This window comes from Theropithecus gelada, chromosome 1, assembly GCF_003255815.1.
Source record: "Theropithecus gelada isolate Dixy chromosome 1, Tgel_1.0, whole genome shotgun sequence".
Taxonomy (NCBI): domain Eukaryota; kingdom Metazoa; phylum Chordata; class Mammalia; order Primates; family Cercopithecidae; genus Theropithecus; species Theropithecus gelada.
In genome coordinates this window covers 35273286-35293975 of record NC_037668.1, presented here as the reverse complement: position 1 = coordinate 35293975, position 20690 = coordinate 35273286, and the positions used below count along the sequence as shown (strand labels likewise).

General features: G+C 52.3%; 1 protein-coding gene across 2 annotated transcripts; it reads right to left on the bottom strand.

Moving 5' to 3' along the window:
* Positions 1-34: 34 nt before the first annotated feature.
* On the bottom strand, positions 35-20304 carry TAS1R1 (taste 1 receptor member 1). 2 transcript variants are annotated; one of them, XM_025363872.1, is made up of 6 exons: positions 19675-20304; positions 8623-8929; positions 4095-4856; positions 2886-3098; positions 2443-2563; positions 35-1138 (listed from the first exon to the last, which is right to left on the bottom strand). In XM_025363872.1, the coding sequence occupies exons 1-6, from the start codon at positions 19863-19865 to the stop codon at positions 207-209; spliced, it is 2526 nt and encodes an 841-aa protein (XP_025219657.1). In that variant the 5' UTR covers positions 19866-20304; the 3' UTR covers positions 35-206. The 2 variants fall into 2 exon arrangements, with proteins under 2 accessions (XP_025219657.1, XP_025219667.1); XM_025363882.1 differs by lacking the exon at positions 4095-4856.
* Between the last annotated feature and the right edge of the window lie 386 nt (positions 20305-20690).

Below are 20690 nucleotides of genomic sequence, written 5' to 3'. Positions count from 1 at the left end.
CACCTCACCCTCTTCCCCGACAGGAGACCAGATACGCATTTCACTTCTTTATTGGCAGCCCGGAGCCTGGTCTGGGCTCTCCCGGGCGCTTATACGTCCCAACCCCAGACTGAGGTGCCCAAAGACCTCCCAAACAGCCCTGGCCTGCTTGACCTTCGACCCTCAGGACAGAGAAAGCTACCAGCTATGCCTGCTGACCCCACTGGTCAGGTGGAGCCGCGGTGCCTCGTGTAGTCCTGAATGGAGGCCTGGAAGTGCTCTGTGCTGTTGAGGTCTGGGCGGCAGAGGATCACGTAGCACTTGGGCAGAAAATACCCGCCGAAGCCGCTGCTCAGGCTGCTCAGCCCAGCCAGCATGTTGACCGCGGGCACATACTTGCCGTCGTAGACGCTAGCCGTGGTGAAGAAGGCGATCCAGGACATGAAGTTGAAGAGCAGGCTGAAGGTGACACATTTGGCCTCGTTGTAGTTCTCTGGCAAGTCCTTGCCCAGGTAGCTGCAGGCAAAGGCACTGATGGAGAGAAGGCCATTGTAGAGAAAGGCCAGTATGAAGCCCAGGGAGTTGGCCTCTGTGCACTCAAGCATCACCAGATGGGGGAAGCGCTGGTATTCCCTAGTGGGCAGTGGAGTCCACACCACCAGCCAAGTTAGACAGATAAGCAGCTGAGCCGCTGAGCTGATCATCACAAACAGGCCAGCACCATGGTTTTGGACCCAGGCGCGGTAGAAGGTAGGTGCCTTGGTGGAAAACTTGAAGATGATGATTAGTTGGAAGGAGCGAACTGTCAGGCAGGACAGGAAGATGGTGAAACCAAGGGCAAAGAGGGCCTGGCGCAGCAAGCATGCAGGCCTCGTGGGCTCCCCAAAGAAGCCATAGAGGCTGCCGCTACCTGCTGCCAGGGAGCCCAGCATAAGAAAGCACAGGCGGCCCCCTGCTGACCTCACCACAGGGGTGTCTAGGTGCCAGGCAAACAGGCCAGCAGTCCCAAGCAGCAACAGCAGCAGCAGCGTGTTAGCTGCCAGCAGCACCCAAGAGGTGTGCTCTTGACAAGCCAAAAACACCACAGTGCGCGGGAAGCAGGTCTGGCTTCCCTCAGGTGCCCACTCTTCTTTCCCACAAGGCTGGCATCTGTAGAGGTCTGAAAGGGAAGGCCAAGAAGGTTCCTGAGAGCCAGATGAGCAGAGCAGGAATAGGAAATAGGGGCCTGCAAGATACTGGGAGAATTGTACCCAGGCAGCTAGACTGTGCTAGGCATGGTGGGATGGGGGTAGCCGGGAGTGGGGCCTGAGGCCAAGCATTTCCTCAAAATGCCTGTGTTAATTACACACTGGAGACCCACAGGTCAGTTCTATATGGCTCATGATCCCATGAGGGTTTTGCAAACCCTAGGGAGGACCTTACCCTGGTAGCTCTGCCCACATAACAGAGAGGCTACGATCCAATGGGAGCAGCCTGCTCCCAAGGGAGGGCATTTTAACCCCTCTCTCTCTCCAGCATTTCCATGAACCATTTTCCTTAGCTGCTGCTCTGTGGTTTCTCTGAGTCCTGACCCTCTGAGGACAGAAGGGAAGTATTCCTGTCCCTACAGAGATGGTGAAAGGAAAGAATGTGGCCCCTGGACACCAACGAAGGACATGAGTCCTTAGCTATTTAATTTGCTCTCTGTTCTTGATCTTGCATTGCTGGATGGGGAATGCTGTTTTTTTTCTCTGTTGCAGACATGCTAGTATCTGTATTCAGGCCAAGCTGTTCAAGGAGCTAGCTGTCTTTGGCATGGGCAACAGAAGGGACAGTAGGACAAGAGGGCACAAAGGGAACAATAGCTACATTCATTTAGAGAAAGAGGTTGAATTCAGGATACGATTGCATTTGTAGGAGTTGTGATGACAGCTATCTAATAGAGGACACACCTCCGTCTAAGGATTTCAGTTGGCTGATTCTTTCTTTTTCTTTTTCTTTTTTTTTTTTTCGGATGGAGTTTTGCTTTTGTTGCCCAGGCTGGAGTGCAATGGTGCAATCTCAGCTCACCACAACCTCTGCCCCCCGGGTTCGAGAGATTCTCCTGCCTCATCTTCCCAAATAGCTCGGATTACAGGCACGCGCCACAACGCCCAGCTAATTTTTTTTGTATTTTTAGTAGAGATGGGGTTTCACCATGTTGCTCAGGCGGGTCTCGAACTCCTGATCCTCAGGTGATCCGCCCGCCTTGGCTTCCCAAAGTGCTGGGGTTACAGGCATGAGCCACTGCACCCAGTGGCTGATTCTCTTTATCAGAATTCTGTCTGGTAGCAGGAGTCCTCCAACCTGAAGCTAACTGGCAGCCAAGTGACTGGGCCCTGGTTCGGAGGCAGGGCATGTGCACATGGGGACCAAGGGAGGCCTCCCTCCACCGTGCAGCCCCCGGGAGTGCTGGGTAGCTCGCCTGCTCCATTGCCCACTCACCACTCTTGTTAAGGAAGGTCCCAGCCCCACAGGGCACACACTCAAAGCAACAGGGATGGAAACCTGTAACCACTCGCTGGTGCCCTTCAAGACAGTCACTGGAACACACAGACTTAGGCACCTGTAAGAAGCCAGAGGGGCCACACATAGGGGCCCAAGTCAAAGGACAGCTCACATGTGGAACAGAAAACAGAATCTCTGTGCATCTGCCCTCACGGCTCACTCCCAGGGCAGGGCCCCTGGTCATGTGAACTTCCACCCCAGGGCATCTGCACACTCGCCTATGGAATGTCTTCCCTGCTTCCCTGGCCAGGATGGGTAGAGTGGTGGCAGCTGGACCCCTGGGGTCCCCCTCCTGCTCCCTGTACACTGTGTCAGCATCACCCCCAGACTCTAGGCTGCCCATAAGGCAGTTACCTGGTGAATGACCACATCCCCATTACCTGGTTGTCCTTTCCATGCCACTGGATTTTGGTCTCATTTATGTCTAGCTGAACTGGAGACCATGTGGAGGAACCGAGGACTGTGAAGGTCCACTTCGGCCCACTCCAGTCCCAAGCAATTATGTTATAGCTACTGAGGGGGTCTCCATTGTCATTAAACATCACAGTGTCCTTGTGTAGAAGGAAATTCACCTTGTGGATCTGCTCCAAAAGCTGAAAGAAACACATATCACAAAGCCACCATAGACAGCACAGACCTACATGGTCCCAGAAGCAAGGGCCTGGGGGCTTCCTGGGTTTCCATCCTGGTGGTTTCAGCCCATCGGGAAGGTATAGTCCCTTCCTTCTTAGGAAGCCCCTCAACCCTCCCCACCAACCTCCTGAGAGGAGGCCTCTAACAAAGGCTCCTTTACAGACAGTTTTAGCCCTGGACCTTGTCACTTGACACTTCCAAGACACAGTGGGTGAGAGAAGGTAAGGATCAGAGAGAAAGATCTGTCTAAGAGAAGAGAGCTCACGCCTGTAATCCCAGCATTTTGGGAGGCTGAAGCAGGAGGATCACTTGATGCCAGGAGTTCGAGACCAGCTTGGCCAACGTGGTGAAACCCCATCTCTACTAAAAAATTAGGCCGGGCACAGTGGTTCACGCCTGTAATCCCAGCACTTTGGGAGGCCGAGACAGGCAGATCACGAGGTCAGGAGATCGAGACCATCCTAGCTATCATGGTGAAACCCCGTCTCTACAAAAAACACAAAAACATTAGCCAGGCATCCTGGCAGGCGCCTGTAGTCCCAGCTACTCGGGAGGCTGAGGCAGGAGAATGGTGTGAACCTGGGAGGCAGAGCTTGCAGTGAGCCGAGATCGTGCCACTGCATTCCAGCCTGGGCAACAGAGCGAGACTCCGTCTCAAAAAAAAAAAAGAAAGATTAGCTAGGCGTCATGGTGGGTGCTTGTAATCCCAGCTACTCAGGAGGCCGAGGCAGGAGAATCACTTGAACCCAGAAGGTGGAAGTTTCAGTGAGCTGAGATCGCATCACTGCACTGCAGCCTGGGCAACAGAGCCAGATTCTGTCTCAAAAAAAAAAACAGTCCATAAGTTAGTCGCATTTATCACCCTTGGCATTTAGGGTGACCAGAGAGTGCCCACTCTGCTCGTCTCAGGATTGGCTGTTCTCTCCAACAGAAGGTGCTGGGGTGGGCTCTCTTACCTGCCAGGGGTAGACTCGGCCCCTGGAACAAACTCCAGAGGCACAGCCCAGGAGCTGATGGAGGCCATGGGCCACTGCATACACAGCCCGGTACGCGTTGTAGGCAGAACTCATGGAGAAGCCTTTGAGCTTGGGCATCGTGTGTGCCGTGAAAGCTTCACATTCTCTGCAGACCTGATTGCTGCTGCAGCAGGAGCTCTTGTGGCAAGGCCTAGGGGCTCCCTTGTCTGCCCGGGCATAGGCTTCTTCAAATGCCTTCAGGCCAGGGACAGTCCTCTTCTGGATGGCCACGCCCAGCACCGTCCCAATGCGCTGGATCCCGGGCACCCCAGTGATGTGCCTGGAGAGGACCCAGGCCTCTGAGGCGACCCACACCTTGCCAGTCAGGTTGGCCAGCACCACGGACTCGAAAAACACCCTGGCCAATGGCCGGTTGGAAAAAACGACCACAACGGTGGCCGTGGCCTGGGCCAGGTGGCGCATCAGGCGGTGCATCCTCTGATCACCTACCTGGGCAGAGAAGGGCACGATGTCCTTGAAAGCAATGCAGATCCCCTGATCAGTGGCCTGCTTCTCCAGTGCCTGCACCCCTAGCTGCCCATAGTCGCCACTGCTGCCAACCAGAGAGATCCAGGTCCACCCGAACCTCTGCAGCAGCAGCACCATGGTCTCCACCTGGTACTTGTCGTTGGGGATGGTGCGCAGGAAAGAGGGATACTGCCGCTTCACGCTGAGCGTCTCGCTGCTGGCCCCATAGCTGATCTGTGGGATGTGCCATTCAGCCAGTTCAGTGGCATAAGTCTCCACTGAAGGCCCCCCAATGCCTGGGCCTGTGCTGGGTGTGGGGATGCAGGGAGCAGGGGAGACCAGGAGAGCACCACTCACCCTGTGACACTGACAAATCACCTGCGAAGGCTCCACCAGGGAGGGTTGTGGGGAAGGAGTGGGAATCTGCCTGGGAACAAGAGGGGAGGGGATGCATTCCAAGCAAAGGAGACAAAACTTGCATAGGAGTGAAATAGTCTGGTGTGTTTGGGGACCTTCAGGGACTTCCGCTGGAGGCAGTTTGCAAGGAAGAAGAGAAGCATGTGTAGGTCAGGGTAGAAGTTAGGTCAGTGGCCTGTTAGGAACCGTGCCTCACAGGAGGAGGTGAGCAACTTGTGAGTAAGCAAAGCTTCATCTGTATTTACAGCTGCTCCCTTCCTGTCAGATCAGCAGCAGCATCAGATTCTTGTAGGAGCGTGAACTCTACTGTGAACTGCGCATGTGAGGGATCTGGGTTGCGCGCTACTTATGAGAATCTAATGTCTGATGACCTGTCACTGTCTCCTGTCACCCCCAGATGGGACCATCTAGTTGCAGGAAAACAAGCTCAGGGCTCCCACTGATTCTACATGATGGGGAGTTGTAGAATTATTTTATTATATTAATACATGATGGCCAGGTGCAGTGGCTCACGCCTGTAATCCCAGCATCGTTGGGAGGCCGAGGTGGGCGGATCACGAGGTCAGGAGTTTGAGACCAGCCTGGCCATATGGCAAAACCCCGTCTCTGCTAAAAAATACACAAATTAGCCAGGCATGGTGGCGAGTACCTGTACTCCCAGCTACTTCGGAGGCTGAGGCAGGAGAATTGCTTGAACCCAGGAGGTGGAGGTTGCAGTGAGCCGAGATCACGCCACTGCACTCCAGCCTGGGCGACAGAGCGAGACTCCGTCTCAAAAAAAATTATATATATATATATTTTTTTTTTTATTTATAATAAAATATATTTATGTATTTATTTATTTATATAAATAAAACAATGTAATAATATAAATAAGTACACAATAAATGTAATGCACTTGAATCATCCTGAAACCAACCCCTCACACACCTGTCCATAGAAAAATTGTCTTCCACAAAACCAGTCCCTGATGCCAAAAAGGTTGGCGGCCACTGCTGTAAGCTACAGGGAGTGCCTAAGGACATCCGCAGAGAAGTGCTATGTTCGGATTTGCATTTTTTCTTTTTTTTTTTGAGACAGAGTCTTGCTCTATCGCCCAGGCTGGAGTGCGGTGGCACGATCTCGGCTCAGTGCAACACCTACCTCCTGGGTTCAAGAAATTCTCCTGCCTCAGCCTCCTGAGTAGCTGGGATTACAGGTGCCTGCCACCACCACCAGCTAATTTTTGCATTTTTAGTTTCACCACGTTGGCCAGGCTGGTTTCCAACTCCTGACCTCATGAGCTGCCCATCTCAGCCTTCCAAAGTGCTGGGATTACAGGCGTGAGCCACAGCGGCCAGGACTTGCATTTTATGAGCATATCTCTGACTTCAGTGAGGAATGAGTTAGAAAAGATTCAAGACTAGAACCAGGGGGAAGCCTTAGGACACTGATGGAAGAATCTAGTTGAGAGATAATGCTGGTCTGAATTCCAGCTGTGGCTGTGGCAGTGGAAAAGGAGGCCAGAGAGGACGAAAGATGGGGAGCAGGGCAACGAGGAGCGGCAGTGGGCAGGACTCGGGTGATGGCTGCTCCATCACTACCCTCCACCAGAGGGGTGGGGCCAATACAGGAAGAAAAGAGGCTTTTGTTGTGTAGGGAGGTAAGGTCAATCTGCGCTCTGCTGGGTCCATGATATGGTGAGGTTGGGCCAGCATCAGGGGCTCAGATCAGAGGGGAGGGGACTGAGAATGGGAAGTTGAGCCATGAGCCCACAGCCTGCCTGGGAACTGGAAAAGGGGAGGAGAGGAGGGTGAAACTTGCTCCGGGGAATCACCTGCCTCTTCAGAGGAAGTGGGACAAAAGGAGAGAAGGGCTGCAAGTGAAAGCCAGGCACGGGTAGGGGGCTGGGGGGGCATAAATTCCAAGGAAAGACTCTCATAGGAGGACTGGTCTAAAATGTCACAAAGGGCACGGTGGCTCATGCCTGTAATCTCATCACTTTGGGAGGCCAAGGCAGGTGGATTGCTTGAGCCCAGGAGTTCCAGGCCAGTCTAGGCAACATAGTGAGACCTCCATCTCTACAAAAAATACAAAAATTAGCCAGGCATGGTGGCACATGCCTGTGGGCCCAGCTACTTGGGAGTATGAAGTGGGAGGATCGCTTGAGCCTGGGAGACAGTGAGCCAACATTGTGCCACTGCATTCCAGCCTGGGCATCAGAGTGAGACTGTCTCAAAAAAAAAAAAAAAAAAAATCACAAAGAATTCACCTAAGATAGGCCGGGTGCCGTAGCTCACACCTGTAATCCCAGCACTTTGGGAGGCTGAGGCTGGCACGAGGTCAGGAGATCAAGACCATCCTGGCTAACATGGTGAAACCCTGTCTCTACTAAAATTACAAAAAATTAGCCAGGTGTGGTGGCAGGCACCTGTAGTCCCAGCTACTTAGGAGGCCGAGGCAGGAAAATGGCGTGAACCCTGGAAGCAGAGCTTGCAGTGAGCCAAGATCACGCCACTGTACTGTAGCCTGGGCGACAGAGTGAGACTCCGTCTCAAAAAAAAAAAAAAAAAAAAAAGAAGTCACCTAAGATAAAGGACTGCAAAGTAGGATTTGGAGACCTAGAAGGTGCCCCAGCTCACAGCAAAAGCAAGAGTGGCGGGGGCAGCCCTCAGGGGCTGAGAGGCAATGAGGGGAGGGAGAAGCCAGCAGGAAGCTTCCATGGGAAGGGGCAGAGAGTCAGTGCTCAGTGTAGAGAGCCTAGAGGAGGGAGAGGGATGACGGCAACCACAGGCCAGGCAGGAACCCATGGGGAAGAATCCATAAGCCAAGGAGGGGCTGTGGCCCAAGGTACAGGGCAAGAATAAGCACAGGGACAGGACTGATCTCAGCAAGGTGAGGGATGTCAGCACCTCTGAGCCAGGAGGGAAGAAGGAAAGGCAGTCAGGAGAGACTGGGATCATGTGGAGCAGTCTATGGGGTGGGAAGCAAAGGGTGTCCTTTTTTGGGGGTGGTGGGGGGGGGGGACAAGGCATCACTCTGTCACCTAGGCTTGAGTGCAGTGGCACAATCTTGGCTCACTGCAACCTCCACCTCCCAGGTTCCAGCAATTCTCCTGCCTCAGCCTCCCAAGTAGCTGGGATTACAGGCACACACCACCACTCTCGGTTAACTTTTGTATTTTTAGTAGAGATGGGGTTTCGCCATATTGGCCAGGCTGGTCTCAAACTCCTGGCCTCAAGAGATCTGCCCAGCCTCCCCAAGGGATTACAGGCATGAGCCACAGTGCCCGTCCAGTGTGTCCATTCCTAACAAAGGCAATGGAACCTCTGGAGGGAGGAGGGGAGTGGAGGGCAGTAGGGGTGCAGCTGAGTGGCAGCAGTTCCCAAGCAGAATGGGTTTTCCCATGAGAGTGGAGGCAGGTATCTGGAAGGCTGGGGCCAGAACCACGCTGGGCAGGGACCCCTGACTTGTGACTAAAGAGCAGTGACCACCCAAGAGATCCGGGGGCAGGCAACCTTGAGGGGACAGCAGCTCTTGCCCACATGCCCCAGCCCAGACTTGCCTGAAGGGAGATGGGCAAAGGTCTGAGGCTCCAGCTTACCAGGGGCATCAGGAAAGGGCTCAGCAGGGCGGCTGTGGTGGCAGCACGGTTGGTGGTGTCAGGCCCAATCACCGCCAACACCTTAGGGGAATAGCGGAGAAGGTCTCCTTGGAGCTCTATGTGGCGTGGCCCTGGTAGGGAGAGCACGCTCAGCGTGGCGTACACATTGGCAGAGTCAGAGCACACATCGTACAGCTGGTACCCCAGGGTGACGTTGGGCAGCAGGGTCGTGGAGTTGTTTATCTCCTCAACCCCAAGCCGCATAGCCTGGAAGAGGTGGTAGCCATGCTCATTGAAGCCACCAGTCCTGTGGAGAAAGCCAAGCAGAGAGAGCTAAGAAGGACAAGGCCCTGCTGAAACCCTCTGGCCTCCTAGACTCTGAGGCTTGGGCGTAGAAGGGAACCTTTGAGGTCATCGGTCCAGTTCCCCAAACCACAACTTCAACAAGGGCTCTGAAGCTCAGCAGGAGGAACAAGCTGGCCCTGATGGAGAAGCATATTAGCATCAAAAAGGTCCTGAGGTCCTGGAGCAGAGAAACCTGCTACATTAGTCAGTGTTTTCCAGAGAGAGAGAGTGAGTGAGAAATTTAGTTTAAGGAATTGGTTCACATTGTGAGGGCTGGCAAGTTCAAATTTTGCAGGACAGACCAGCAGGCTGGACATTCTGTAAAGAATTGATGTTACTATGCTCTTCAGTCCTAAGACGCTATGGAGGCAGAATTCCCTCAAGTCCCTCCTTATACAGAAACTTCAGGCTTTTTTTTTTTTTTTTTTGAGATGTGTTAGGGACCCAACCCAGCAAAGGCCCTCTGCCAAGGCAGATGTTCCCTCCCCCCACCTGTTTGTTTTTCTTCATCTCCTGCTTTTCTCACCACCTGCAGGCCCTCTGCCAAGGCGGATGTTCCCCAGCTGTTGTTTTTTTCTCCTAACATCTGCCCATCAACCAGGATGTGGCTTTACCCAGAAACAGCTCCCACTCCCTCCCTAAAATATACTTATACCCCCTAGTCTTTAAGCCTGGGCTGCTGCCTCCTCTGATTGCTGTGGAGCAGCCCAGCAGGTTAATAAACTTGCTTGCCTGACTTTGGGTCTACTCGTTCTTTCTCTCGGCTAACCTTATATTTCAGTGCCGAAAACCAGGAATGGGTAGGCTCTGGCCGGGAGTCCCCAGAGGACTTTCTGTCTCTCTCTCTCTCTCTCTCTCTCACTCTCTCCTTCCCTCCCTCCTCGCGGGCTGTGTGCTAGAGCCTTTCCCCCTCATCCCACCTCTCTCCTGGCCACCCTCCCCTTCCCGAACCTGCCGAAGACCTGGAGGATTTCTCGGACTCTCCCACTGTTGGCAACCAAGGGCTTCCTCTGGCCTCCAGGCCTCTGGCTTCTCCATTTCAGGGATGCCTGACTCAGTGGCTACCTCCTCTATTCTGGACAGGGCTTCCAGGACAGGGGACACCCTCTCCTGCCATCCTTGTTGACCAGCAGTCTCTTCTTCCCCTACCCACCCCACTCCATTCACCATAGGAGTTTCTCATTCTACGCTTCCTAAGACCATCCCTCTTGGGTATCTTCTGTGCAACCTCAATGTCCTCAGGCTCCGTTCAAAGGTCCATCCTAAGAAGCTGCTTTTCTACTCTAATACTGCCTGGCCTCAATACAGATTAGACAAGAGCTCCCAATGGCCCGAAAACCGCACTTTCAATTTCAACGTACTTAAAGACTTAGACAACTGGCCGGGCGCAGTGGCTCAAGCCTGTAATCCCAGCACTTTGGGAGGCCGAGACGGGCGGATCACGAGGTCAGGAGATCGAGACCATCCTGGCTAACACGGTGAAACCCCGTCTCTACTAAAAAATACAAAAAAAATAGCCGGGCGAGGTGGCGGGCGCCTGTAGTCCCAGCTATAGGGAGGCTGAGGCAGGAGAATGGCGTGAACCCGGGAGGCGGAGCTTGCAGTGAGCTGAGATCCGGCCACTGCACTCCAGCCTGGGCGACAGTGCGAGACTCCCTCTCAAAAAAAAAAAAAAAAAAGACTTAGACAACTTTTGCCACCGCAATGGGAAATGGTCCGGGATTCCTTATGTTCAGGCTTTCTTCACTCTCTGTAGCCACCCTTCTCTCTGCCAGTCCTGTTCTACTTTCCAAATCCTCCTCGCCTGCTCCAAACCCAACTTGCCCTCTGCCACTCTTCCTACAGCCCCAGTCAATGACTCCTCTTCTTTTAACCCCGCCAATTTCCCCCTCCTCGCCACCATCATGGTCCTCCATTAAACCACCCGAATCCCCCACCTTATGTCACCGTTCCTATTCTGCCCCCTTCTCCCCCTCTCTCCAACCACCCTGCCTCTGACTCCGAATCCTCACCATCTCTACCCCTTACCCGTTCTCAGGCCCAACATGCCCCTTAACCAGCCCCCTCACGTTCCCTCCGGGAAGTGGCAGGAGCTGAGGGGATTGTCCGTGTCCACGTCCCTTTCTCCCTCTCTGACCTCTCCCAAATTGGAAAACATCTTGGGTCCCTCTGCTCCAATTCCAAAACTTATAACAAATAATTTAAATATCTTACCCCATCTTATGAACTCACTTGGCATGATCTCTACATCATCCTCTCTTCCACCCTCCTTCCAGAAAAGAAGGAAAGATTGTGTCTCGCAGCCCAGGCACACGCCACCAATCTTCATCGGTAAGATCCTACTAAGCCCATAGGAGTCACTGCTGTTCCCCAGGAAGAGCCTTCCTGGGAGTACCAACCCACAGACCCTGGCCGGGCATCCCGTAACCATATGATTACCCGCCTCATTGCAGGCCTTAACAAAGCTGCCTATAAGGCTGTAAATTTTGAAAACCTTAAGACATTTCCCAAAAGGCAGATGAAAATCCTGCCCAATTCCTTTCCGCCTTACAGAGGCTCTCCAAAAATATACTTGCGTCGACCCTTCCTCCCGAGAAAGAACTGTTGTTCTTAATACCTGTTTTATCTCCCAATCTGCCCCGACACCTGGTGCAAACTTAAAAAGGCTGAAGGTGGCCCTCAAACCTCACAACAAGACCTCCTTAACCTGGCTTTCAAAGTCTTCAATAACAGGGATGAGCAAAGTAAATTAGATAGAGCCTAAAGAGAGAGATCACGCTAAATACCAGCTTCTAGCTGTGGCTATCTGTCAACATAGCCATAGTACCCAAGGGCACAAAAGACCCGATAGCAGTAATCCTCCCAGGCACTGCTTTAAGTGTGGCAAAGATGGCCACTGGGCGCAGGCATGTCCTAACCCACAAGTGCTGAAGAGCCCTTGCCCAGTCTGCCAGCAGACAGGCCACTAGAAGTCTGACCGTCATCTCAACAGATGGACAGAAAAGCCTGCACCTCAGAACCACCTCCCCTTCAGCGAGACAAAAAGTGAAGAATCGCTTACGCTCCCGCAACTCCTTGACCTAGCTTCTGAGAACGGACAAGTCGCAGGGCCCCCAGCCCCAACTGCCATCAATGCATCAAAGCCCAGGGTAACTATGCTAGTAGCAGGTAAGCCAATCTCCTTTATTTATTTATTTATTTTTTGAGACGGACTCTCGCTGTCACCCAGGCTGGAGTGCAGTGACTGGATCTCAGCTCACTGCAAGCTCTGCCTCCCGGGTTTATGCCATTTTCCTGCCTCAGCCTCCCGAGTAGCTGGGACTACAGAGGCCCGCCACCTTGCCCGGCTAGTTTTTTGTATTTTTTAGTAGAGACGGGGTTTCACCGTGTTAGCCAGGATGGTCTCGATCTCCTGACCTTGTGATCCGCCCGTCTCGGCCCCCCAAAGTGCTGGGATTACAGGCTTGAGCCACCGCGCCCGGCCACCAATCTCCTTTTTAATCAATACCAGGGCCACCTACTCAGCCTTGCCTGAATTCTCAGTACCAATTCTCCCTTCTCAATCTCAGTTGTGGGGGTTGACAGACTCATCTAGCATCCAAGTGCCACCAGACCTCTTACTTATTCCCTATTCAATACCATTTTCTCACAGTCTTTCCGTATCATGCCTCATTGCCCCATCCCCATTCTAGGCTGAGACTTTTTGCCAAATTCAAGGCTTGTATCACCTTTTCTTGTCTCCCCCAACAAGAAAGTAGGAGGACCTGAGTCCCTCCTACTCCTCTCCTCCAGTCCAGTCCCTGACCCCTCTCCCCGGCACCCACTTCCTTCCTCTCTTATGAACTCAATACTGTAGGATACTACCACCCCTTCCCTAACTGCTCACTATGACCCCATCAAAATCCAGCTAAAAGACCCCTCCAAATTCTCCAATATCCCCCAATACCGCATTTCCCTAACCCACCAAAAGGGTCTACAGCCCATTGTAAACAAGCTCTGCTCACATGGTATTCTTCAGCCAACACACTCTCCATGTAACATCCCCATCCTCCCTGTTAAAAACTCAGACGGCTCATACCAACTCATTCAAGACTTCCGAGCCATTAATCAGGCCGTCCTCCATATTCACCCCGTAGTCCCTAACCTGTATACACTTCTCTCTCTCATCCCCTCCAATACCACCCACTACACTGCTATTGACCTAAAAGATGCCTTCTTTACCATTCCCCTACATCCTGATTCCCAAAACCTCTTTGCCTTCACCTGGGCTGACCCTGACACCCTCCAATCACAGCAACTCACATGGACTGTCCTTCCCCAAGGCTTCAGGGATAGTCCTCATTTCTTTGGGCAAGCCCTAGCCCAAGACCTTACCTCCTTAGACCTTTCCCCCAGCCGTCTTCTTCAATATGTGGATGACCTCCTCCTCTGTAGTCCCTCCCTAGAAGACTCTCAGACTCACACTATTACCCTTCTAAACTTTCTTGCTAACAAAGCGTATAGGGTCTCCCCCTCCAAAGTACAACTCTCCACCGCAACAGTAACATAATTAGGAGTCCAACTCCTAGCTTCATCTCCCAAATCAGCCAACAGGTTTCTCAGTCCCTCAGTGTCCAGTGGCGCCTCCATATCCCATATCAACCCCAGTCATCAGGAAAAGTTGAAAGGGCAAATGGCGTCCTTAAAACTCAGTTAACCAAACTCACTCTTGGAAGTCCAAAATGCTGGACCTCCCTTCTGCCCATAGCCCTAGTACACATCAGAGCCAGCCCAAAAGCACCCTCTTTCCTCAGTCCATTTGAGTTAATGTATGGACGCCCTTTCCTCTTACAAAACAGGCCCCCTTCTAACTCTCAGCTAGGAGAATACCTCCCAACACTCTCTCTCATCCACCATCTCCTCCGTGAACAAGCTGACCAGGCCCTCCCAAAACCCCATGAAGGCTCCACCAACCAGACTCTCCTTCCAGGAAAGCATGTCTTCTTAAAAACTCTTAACCCGACCAGCACCAGGTCTAAGTGGGAAGCCCCTTTCCACATCATCCTCACAATCCCCACTGCAGCCAAACTCTCAGGACATGCTTCTTGGTACCAACTTTCTAGATTAAAAAGGGCTCCTACAACTGATCCGCCTACAGCTGACCCACCTATTGCCTTCCGCCAATTCTCCAGTACCCTCCTTGGCCCAACTAAACTCTGCCTCATGCCTGTCCATAAAGCAGACACTTAAACAATACCCAGACTCCTCTTTCTCCTCCTGACAATCGCAAGTACATTCCTGATATCTCTCAAATGCCCTGTTCCTGCCTACCTTGCCACTTCACCCTCTTCATCCTCTCCACCAAGACATCTCCTGGTTTCAGCTCCAAACTCCCACTCTGGACTCTCTTTTAGAGTGGATAGATGACCTCTTCTTTCAAGGCACCCTATATGACTTTTCCCCAGATGAAATGCACTTATTTACTTTCCTACTTACTCTTTGCCTATCTAACTCTCCTAATCCATTGGCTGCCCCACATAGCCACACCTCCCCTTCCAATACTACCCAGCTACCTCTACAAGACCCTTAGCTTAACTCCCTGCCTACTAAACCAGTCCAACCCCATCCTAGCAAAAGACTGCTGGCTTTGTATCTCCCTATTAACTACCACCTATGTTGCCACCCCTGTTCCCTCAAAAGACTGGGTTCTTACTAAGTTAACCTATCACCCCCGTTATGAAGGGAAAAGCCCTTTACAACTTTCAGACATGCAGTCATTGGCTAAATTTTCTGTCACAGATATGACAAAAAACACTCTGACAGGGCGCATAGTACAACTTTTACGCTCCTATATCTCCAGCCTTACCCAATATACAAGTAATGACAAGCCCATTCGCGGCCCTGCGACCACTGACACCGGTCTGACTTTCCAAGCCCCTGTGTGTATCCAATGTAACCTGCCCTCAGGTCTGCCTTTAGGTCACTTACTGTCCCATCAATGTAACCATACCTTACAGCTTCAAGCCCCAAACGACCACCAAAATTTTAAGGTCACCAAAACGGCCGAATTTAAACAACTCGTCCACTTTTCAGGACCCCCAAAAGTCACCACCAGCTCTTTACTAAACAGTCAAGATTTTGTAATGGCAGACATACAGGCTGTATGGCCATTCACCCATGGACCTCTTGCAGCACGGCTCCCATCCCGGCCAAATGCCTCTTTATACCCTCTTTCAATTACTCTTTCGAATGGCTCCTGGTAGACACAAAACAATGCTTTCTCCAATGGGAGAATAAAACACGAGGAGCCACTCCAATTATCCCTGCAACTCCTTTTCAGCCACTCACTGGAGCCGCCTTAGCAAGCACTCTAGGCATGTGGGAGAATGAAAACAATAAACTCACATGCTTTTTCAGTATACATAACCAGTTCTTTCTGCCCAGCCAAGGTATATCTTTCTTGTGTGGAACCTCAACCTATGTCTGCCTCCCTACCAATTGGACTGGCACCTGCACCCTAGTCTTCTTAAACCCCAAAATTGACATTGCCCCTGGAAATCAGAGTTTACCAATCCCTATTAAAGCTCGAGTCCGTCAACGCAGAGCTGTACAGCTAATACGCCTGCTTATAGGACTAGGAATTACTACTGCAACAGGAACAAGGATAGCAGGCTTGTCTGTTGGGAGAAAAGCTGAGTGATGGGAGAGAAGCTGAGGCAGGCTTGCATGTCTGACATAATGTAAAAGAGTCTTGGAACATGTCCAGGGTCCAGGGTCTAAAACCCCTCATGGCCTGGCCGGGCGCCGTGGCTCACGTCTGTAATCCCAGCACTTTGGGAGGCCGAGGAGGGCGGATCACTAGGTCAGAAGATTGAGACCATACTGGCTAACATGGAGAAACCCCGTCTCTACTAAAAACACAAAAAATTAGCCGAGCGTGGTGGCGGGCACCTGTAGTCCCAGCTACTCGGGAAGCTGAGGCAGGAGAATGGCGTGAACCTGGGAGGCGGAGCTTGCAGTGAGCCAAGATTGCACCATTACAGTCTAGCCTGCACAAGGGAGCAAGACTCTGTCTCAAAAAAACAAAGAAAAGAAAAAAACCCTCGTGGCCTTTGGAATGTTTCTAGACTTGCTGGCTCCTTGCTTATAGCACTCCCATTATCTCAAGTAGCCATATGTTTCAAAGAAAATGCTACACCCTCACAGCTGCAGCTCATGCACTTGATACAGTGCTTCCTTTCAACCCCCACATCCTCGCCACCTGTTTCTTTGTTTGATCACCAATAAATAGCGTGGGCTCCCAGAGCTCAGGTCCTTTGCAGCCTCCATACTAGAGTTGGTCCCCTGGTCCCACTTTCTCTCATCTTTTCTTATTCCTTTGACTCCACTGGACTTCGTAGCCCCCATGGTCTGGTGTTGGGCCTTATCACCCCAACACTTGTCCACCTCTCTGTCCTACTATCATGCTCTCTCAAAAGATCGCTTGGACAGCCTACAAGACACAGCTGAATCTATCCTTATTCTCCAGTCCCAAATAGACTTTTTTTTTTTTTTTTTTTTTTGAGATGGAGTCTTGCTCTGTCGCCCAGGCTGGAGTGCAGTGGCTGGATCTCAGCTCACTGCAAGCTCCGCCTCCTGGGTTTACGCCATTCTCCTGCCTCAGCCTCCCGAGTAGCTGGGACTACAGGCGTCCGCCACCTCGCCCGGCTAGTTTTTTGTATTTTTTAGTAGAGACGGGGTTTCACCGTGTTAGCCAGGATGGTCTCGATCTCCTGACCTCGTGATCCACCCATCTCGGCCTCCCAAAGTGCTGGGATTACAGGCTTGAGCCACCGCGCCCGGCCTGACTTTTTTTTCTTTTTTGAGACAGAGTCTCACTCTGTCGCCCAGGCTGGAGTGCAATGGCGCCAGCTGGGCTCCCTGGAAGCTCCGCCTCCCAGATTCAGGCCATTCTCCTGCCTCAGCCTCCCAAGTAGCTGGGACCACAGGCACCTGCCACCATGCCCAGCTAATTTTTTGTATTTTTCGTAGAGACGGGGCTTCACCGTGTTAGCCAGGATGGTCTCGATCTCCTGACCTTGTGATCCGCCCGCCTCGGCCTCCCAAAGTGCTGGGATTACAGGCGTGAACCACCATGCCCAGCCCTGAATAGACTCTTTAGCAGCAGTGTCACTTCAAAACCGTTGAGGTTTAGATCTCCTCACTGCCGAAAAAAGTGGACTGTGCATCTTCTTAGGAGACAAGTGCTGTTTCTATACTAACCAGTCAGGACTAGTACGAGATGCAGCCTGATGGTTAAATGAAAGGGCTTCTGAAATCAGGCAGCGCCTTTCAGACTCCTGGCCCCAAAGGTTTCGTAACCCCTAGGCACCCTGGCTAATGCCCCTCCTGGGCCCTGCCATAACCCTTTTTCTCCTTTTAGCATTTGGCCCGTGCCTCCTACATCTCCTTACCCAGTTTTTACGGGACCGTATTAGAGCCTTCGCCCATCGTGAGAGGTGACAACGTGCTAACAGCCCTCGCTCGCTCTCGATGGGTCAGTACAAGACATGATGCTACTTCAAGAATACCAGCGGCTTCAAGAACAACTGTACCAACCCCACAGCCTTTCTCCATAAACATCTCCCCTCTTCAGCTAGAAGCAGTCAGAAGGCAACGACACCCCTTCTCTATTACCTATTAAAGGCTGGAATGTTAGGGACCCAACCCAGCAAAGGCCCTCCGCCAAGGCGGATGTTTTCCCCACCCCGTTTTTCTCTGTCCCCTTTTTTTCTCACCGCCTACAGGTCCTCCGCCAAGGCAGATGTTCCCCAGCTGTTGTTTTTTCCCCCTAACATCTGCCCATCAACCAGGAAGTGGTTTTACCCAGAAACAGTCCCTAGGCGCCCCTGCGCCCTCCCTAAAATATACTTATACCCTCTAGTCTGTAAGCCCGGGCTGCTGCTTCCTCGGATTGCTGTGGGGCAGCCCAGCAGGTTAATAAACTTGCTTGCCTGACTTTGGGTCTACTCGTTTTTTCTCTCGGCTAACCTTACAAGATGGAGTTTTGCTCTTGTTGCCCAGGCTGTGGTGCAATGGCACAATCTCGCCTCACTGCAACCTCTGCCTCCCGGGTTCAAGTGATTCTCCGGCCTCAGTCTCCCGAGTAGCTGGGATTACAGGTATATGCCACCATGCCCGGCTAATTTTGTATATTTAATAGAGAGGGGGTTTCTCCATGTTGGTCAGGCTGTCTCGAACTCCTGACCTCAGGTGATCTGCCCACCTTGGCCTCCCAAAGTGCTGGGATTACACTGAACCACCGCACCTGGCTTTTTTTTTTCTCTCTCTCTCTCTCTTTTTTTTTTTTTTTGACACAGAGTTTCACTCTTGTGGCCTTGTTGCCCAGGCTGGAGTGTAATGGCACGATCTCGGCTCACTGCAACCTCCACGCCCCCGATCCCAGTTCAAGCAATTCTCCTGCCTCAGCCTCCAGAGTAGCTGGGATTGCAGGTATGCACCCACACATCCATCTAATTTTCGTATTTTTAGTAGAGACGGGGTTTCACACGTTGACCAGTGCAATGGTGTGATCTCTGCTCACTGCAACCTCCACCTCCCAGGTTCAAGCAATTATCCTTCCTCAGCCTCCCAAGTAACTGGGATTACAGGCGCATGCCACCACTCCCACTTTGGGAGGCCGAGGTGGGCGGATCATGAGGTCAGGAGATCAAGACCATCCTGGCTAACATGGTGAAACTCCGTCTCTACTAAAAAATACAAAAAACTAGCCGGGCAAGGTGGTGGGCGCCTGTAGTCCCAGTTACTCGGGAGGCTGAGGCAGGAGAATGGCGTGAACCCGGGAGGCGGAGCTTGCCGTGAGCCGAGATAGTGCCACTGCACTCCAGCCTGGGCGACAGAGCAAGACTCGGTCTCAAACAAAAAAAAAGGAAAGAAAAGAAAAGCAGGCTGGGCGTGGTGGCTCACACTCATAATCCCAGTGCTTTGGGAAGCCGAGGTAGGCGGATTACCTGAGGTTGGGAGTTCGAGACTAGCCTGACCAACGTGGTGAAACCCCTGTCTCTACGAAAAATACAAAAATTTAGCCAGGTGTGGTGGCACACACCTATAATTCCAGCTACTCCCGATGCTAAGGCATGAGAATCACTTGAGCCCAGGAGGAGGAGGTTCCAGTGAGTCAAGATTGTGCCACTGCACTCCAGCCTGGATGACAGAGCGAGACTCCATCTCAAAAAAATAAAAAATAAATAAAATATAAATAAATAAAAGCAGTAGTTCCCCTCTACCTAGATTGTTGACTTCACGATGGCACCAACCTAAGCTCCTAAAGCATCTAATGGGATGTGTCTTACCTTGCCACCCTATGGAGAACCATACTTGTCATCTGGGACTCTAGGGAGCTTTGAACATGGGTAGGAGTGGAGAGAAGATAGAAGAGGGAAAAGGACGCCCTTGCTTAGGCCTGGCCATCTAGGTACAGTACAAAGTCAAGAACCAATTTCAAAGGAGTTACAACACATTCTAACAGCAAGGGCGAAATAATTGGAAGCTGGCTGAAGTGTCTAGGAAGGTCTAGCCAGCACTCAGGTGGCAAGCGGATTGATGGACAAGGCCTGGAGACAGTTCAAGTGGCAAAGGCAGAGGCAAGGTCCTGGCTGAGGATGGCAGGCAGAGGGGTCCTATAGCCAGGGGTCCCACTAAGTGTGGCTCTGCTGACCCCTCACTCACCTGTCACACAGGGTCACTTCGGGTCTGTGCCTCACCTGCAGACAGCCAGAATGGAGAGGGAACAGGCCTGCCAGGAGGTAATCCCCGGGGAGGGTGAAGTCAGGAGAAGGCTCAGTGCTATGGCAGGCAAAGGCCCAGCAGCAGGAAATGAGAAGCTGCAGGCCGACCAGGCAAGCTGTGCAGAGCAGCATGCTGGCCAGACGCCCGCACCCGGCATGGCCAAGGAGTGGCCTCTAAGGAGGCCAGTTGCTTAAATAGAAGGCAGCTGCCGGATGCTTCCTAACTTCATGCCCCCGAAAGGGGTGGGACTTGGAGCCCAGTGGCTGAAGCAGGACTGTTTGCCTTGACATTCCGGGCCTGCGGTCCAACTCAGGAACTGGGCAGGACGAAGGCACAGATGCAAACCAGGTGGCACCCAGTGACCCTTCCTCTGGACGGTTGTGGGTTCTGTCCACGCTCTGTGACTTCACCTGGCTTAGAAAGGGAGCCCTGGCATTTTGGGGCAAGGTGGGAGGCTGGAACACAACTTCTCCCAGTATTGTGAGGTTTTAGAACTTTTTACCTGTGCCTCAGTTTCCTAAATGAGACACAGCTTTGAGTCGACAACCCCCTACCCCAGACTCCAGTTTTCTGACAAGATTCTGAGCAAATCGTCATATACTTTCGCCTCCTTACCCAGGGTTGCTCACTTCGAGACAAATGCATGCAAACCTAAGGTATGCAAATAGACATGTTTTGTTTAAACTGCCAATCCTAAAGCCTTTTCTGCAGGAGAAAAAAAAAAAAAAACCCCGTTGGATTTCCGGAGAGGTGGCCCATGGCTGGTCGCGAGGTTTCTGACTTTCCCTCTCCGGCCGGCTGGGGTAGGGAATTTGCATAATGTAAATGGAGTCCTCGGTGGAGCCCCTCGACCAGGCCGGCAGGAGCCTCCTAGTGTGCTTCCGGAGGTTGTCGGCAGAGGACGCTGGCGGCTCCGAGGCCGCTCCTTTCGGCAGCTGGGCGGGCAGAGGGGAGGA

Coding starts and splice junctions, on each gene's coding strand:
- TAS1R1 (XM_025363872.1), bottom strand. CDS start 19,865: ATGCTGCTCTGCACAGCTTGCCTGGTCGGCCTGCAGCTTCTCATTTCC. Junction 4,857..8,622: donor GCCCTTTCCTGATGCCCCTG/GTAAGCTGGAGC, acceptor CACATCCCACAG/ATCAGCTATGGGGCCAGCAG. Junction 3,099..4,094: donor GCCGAGTCTACCCCTGGCAG/GTAAGAGAGCCC, acceptor TGTTTCTTTCAG/CTTTTGGAGCAGATCCACAA.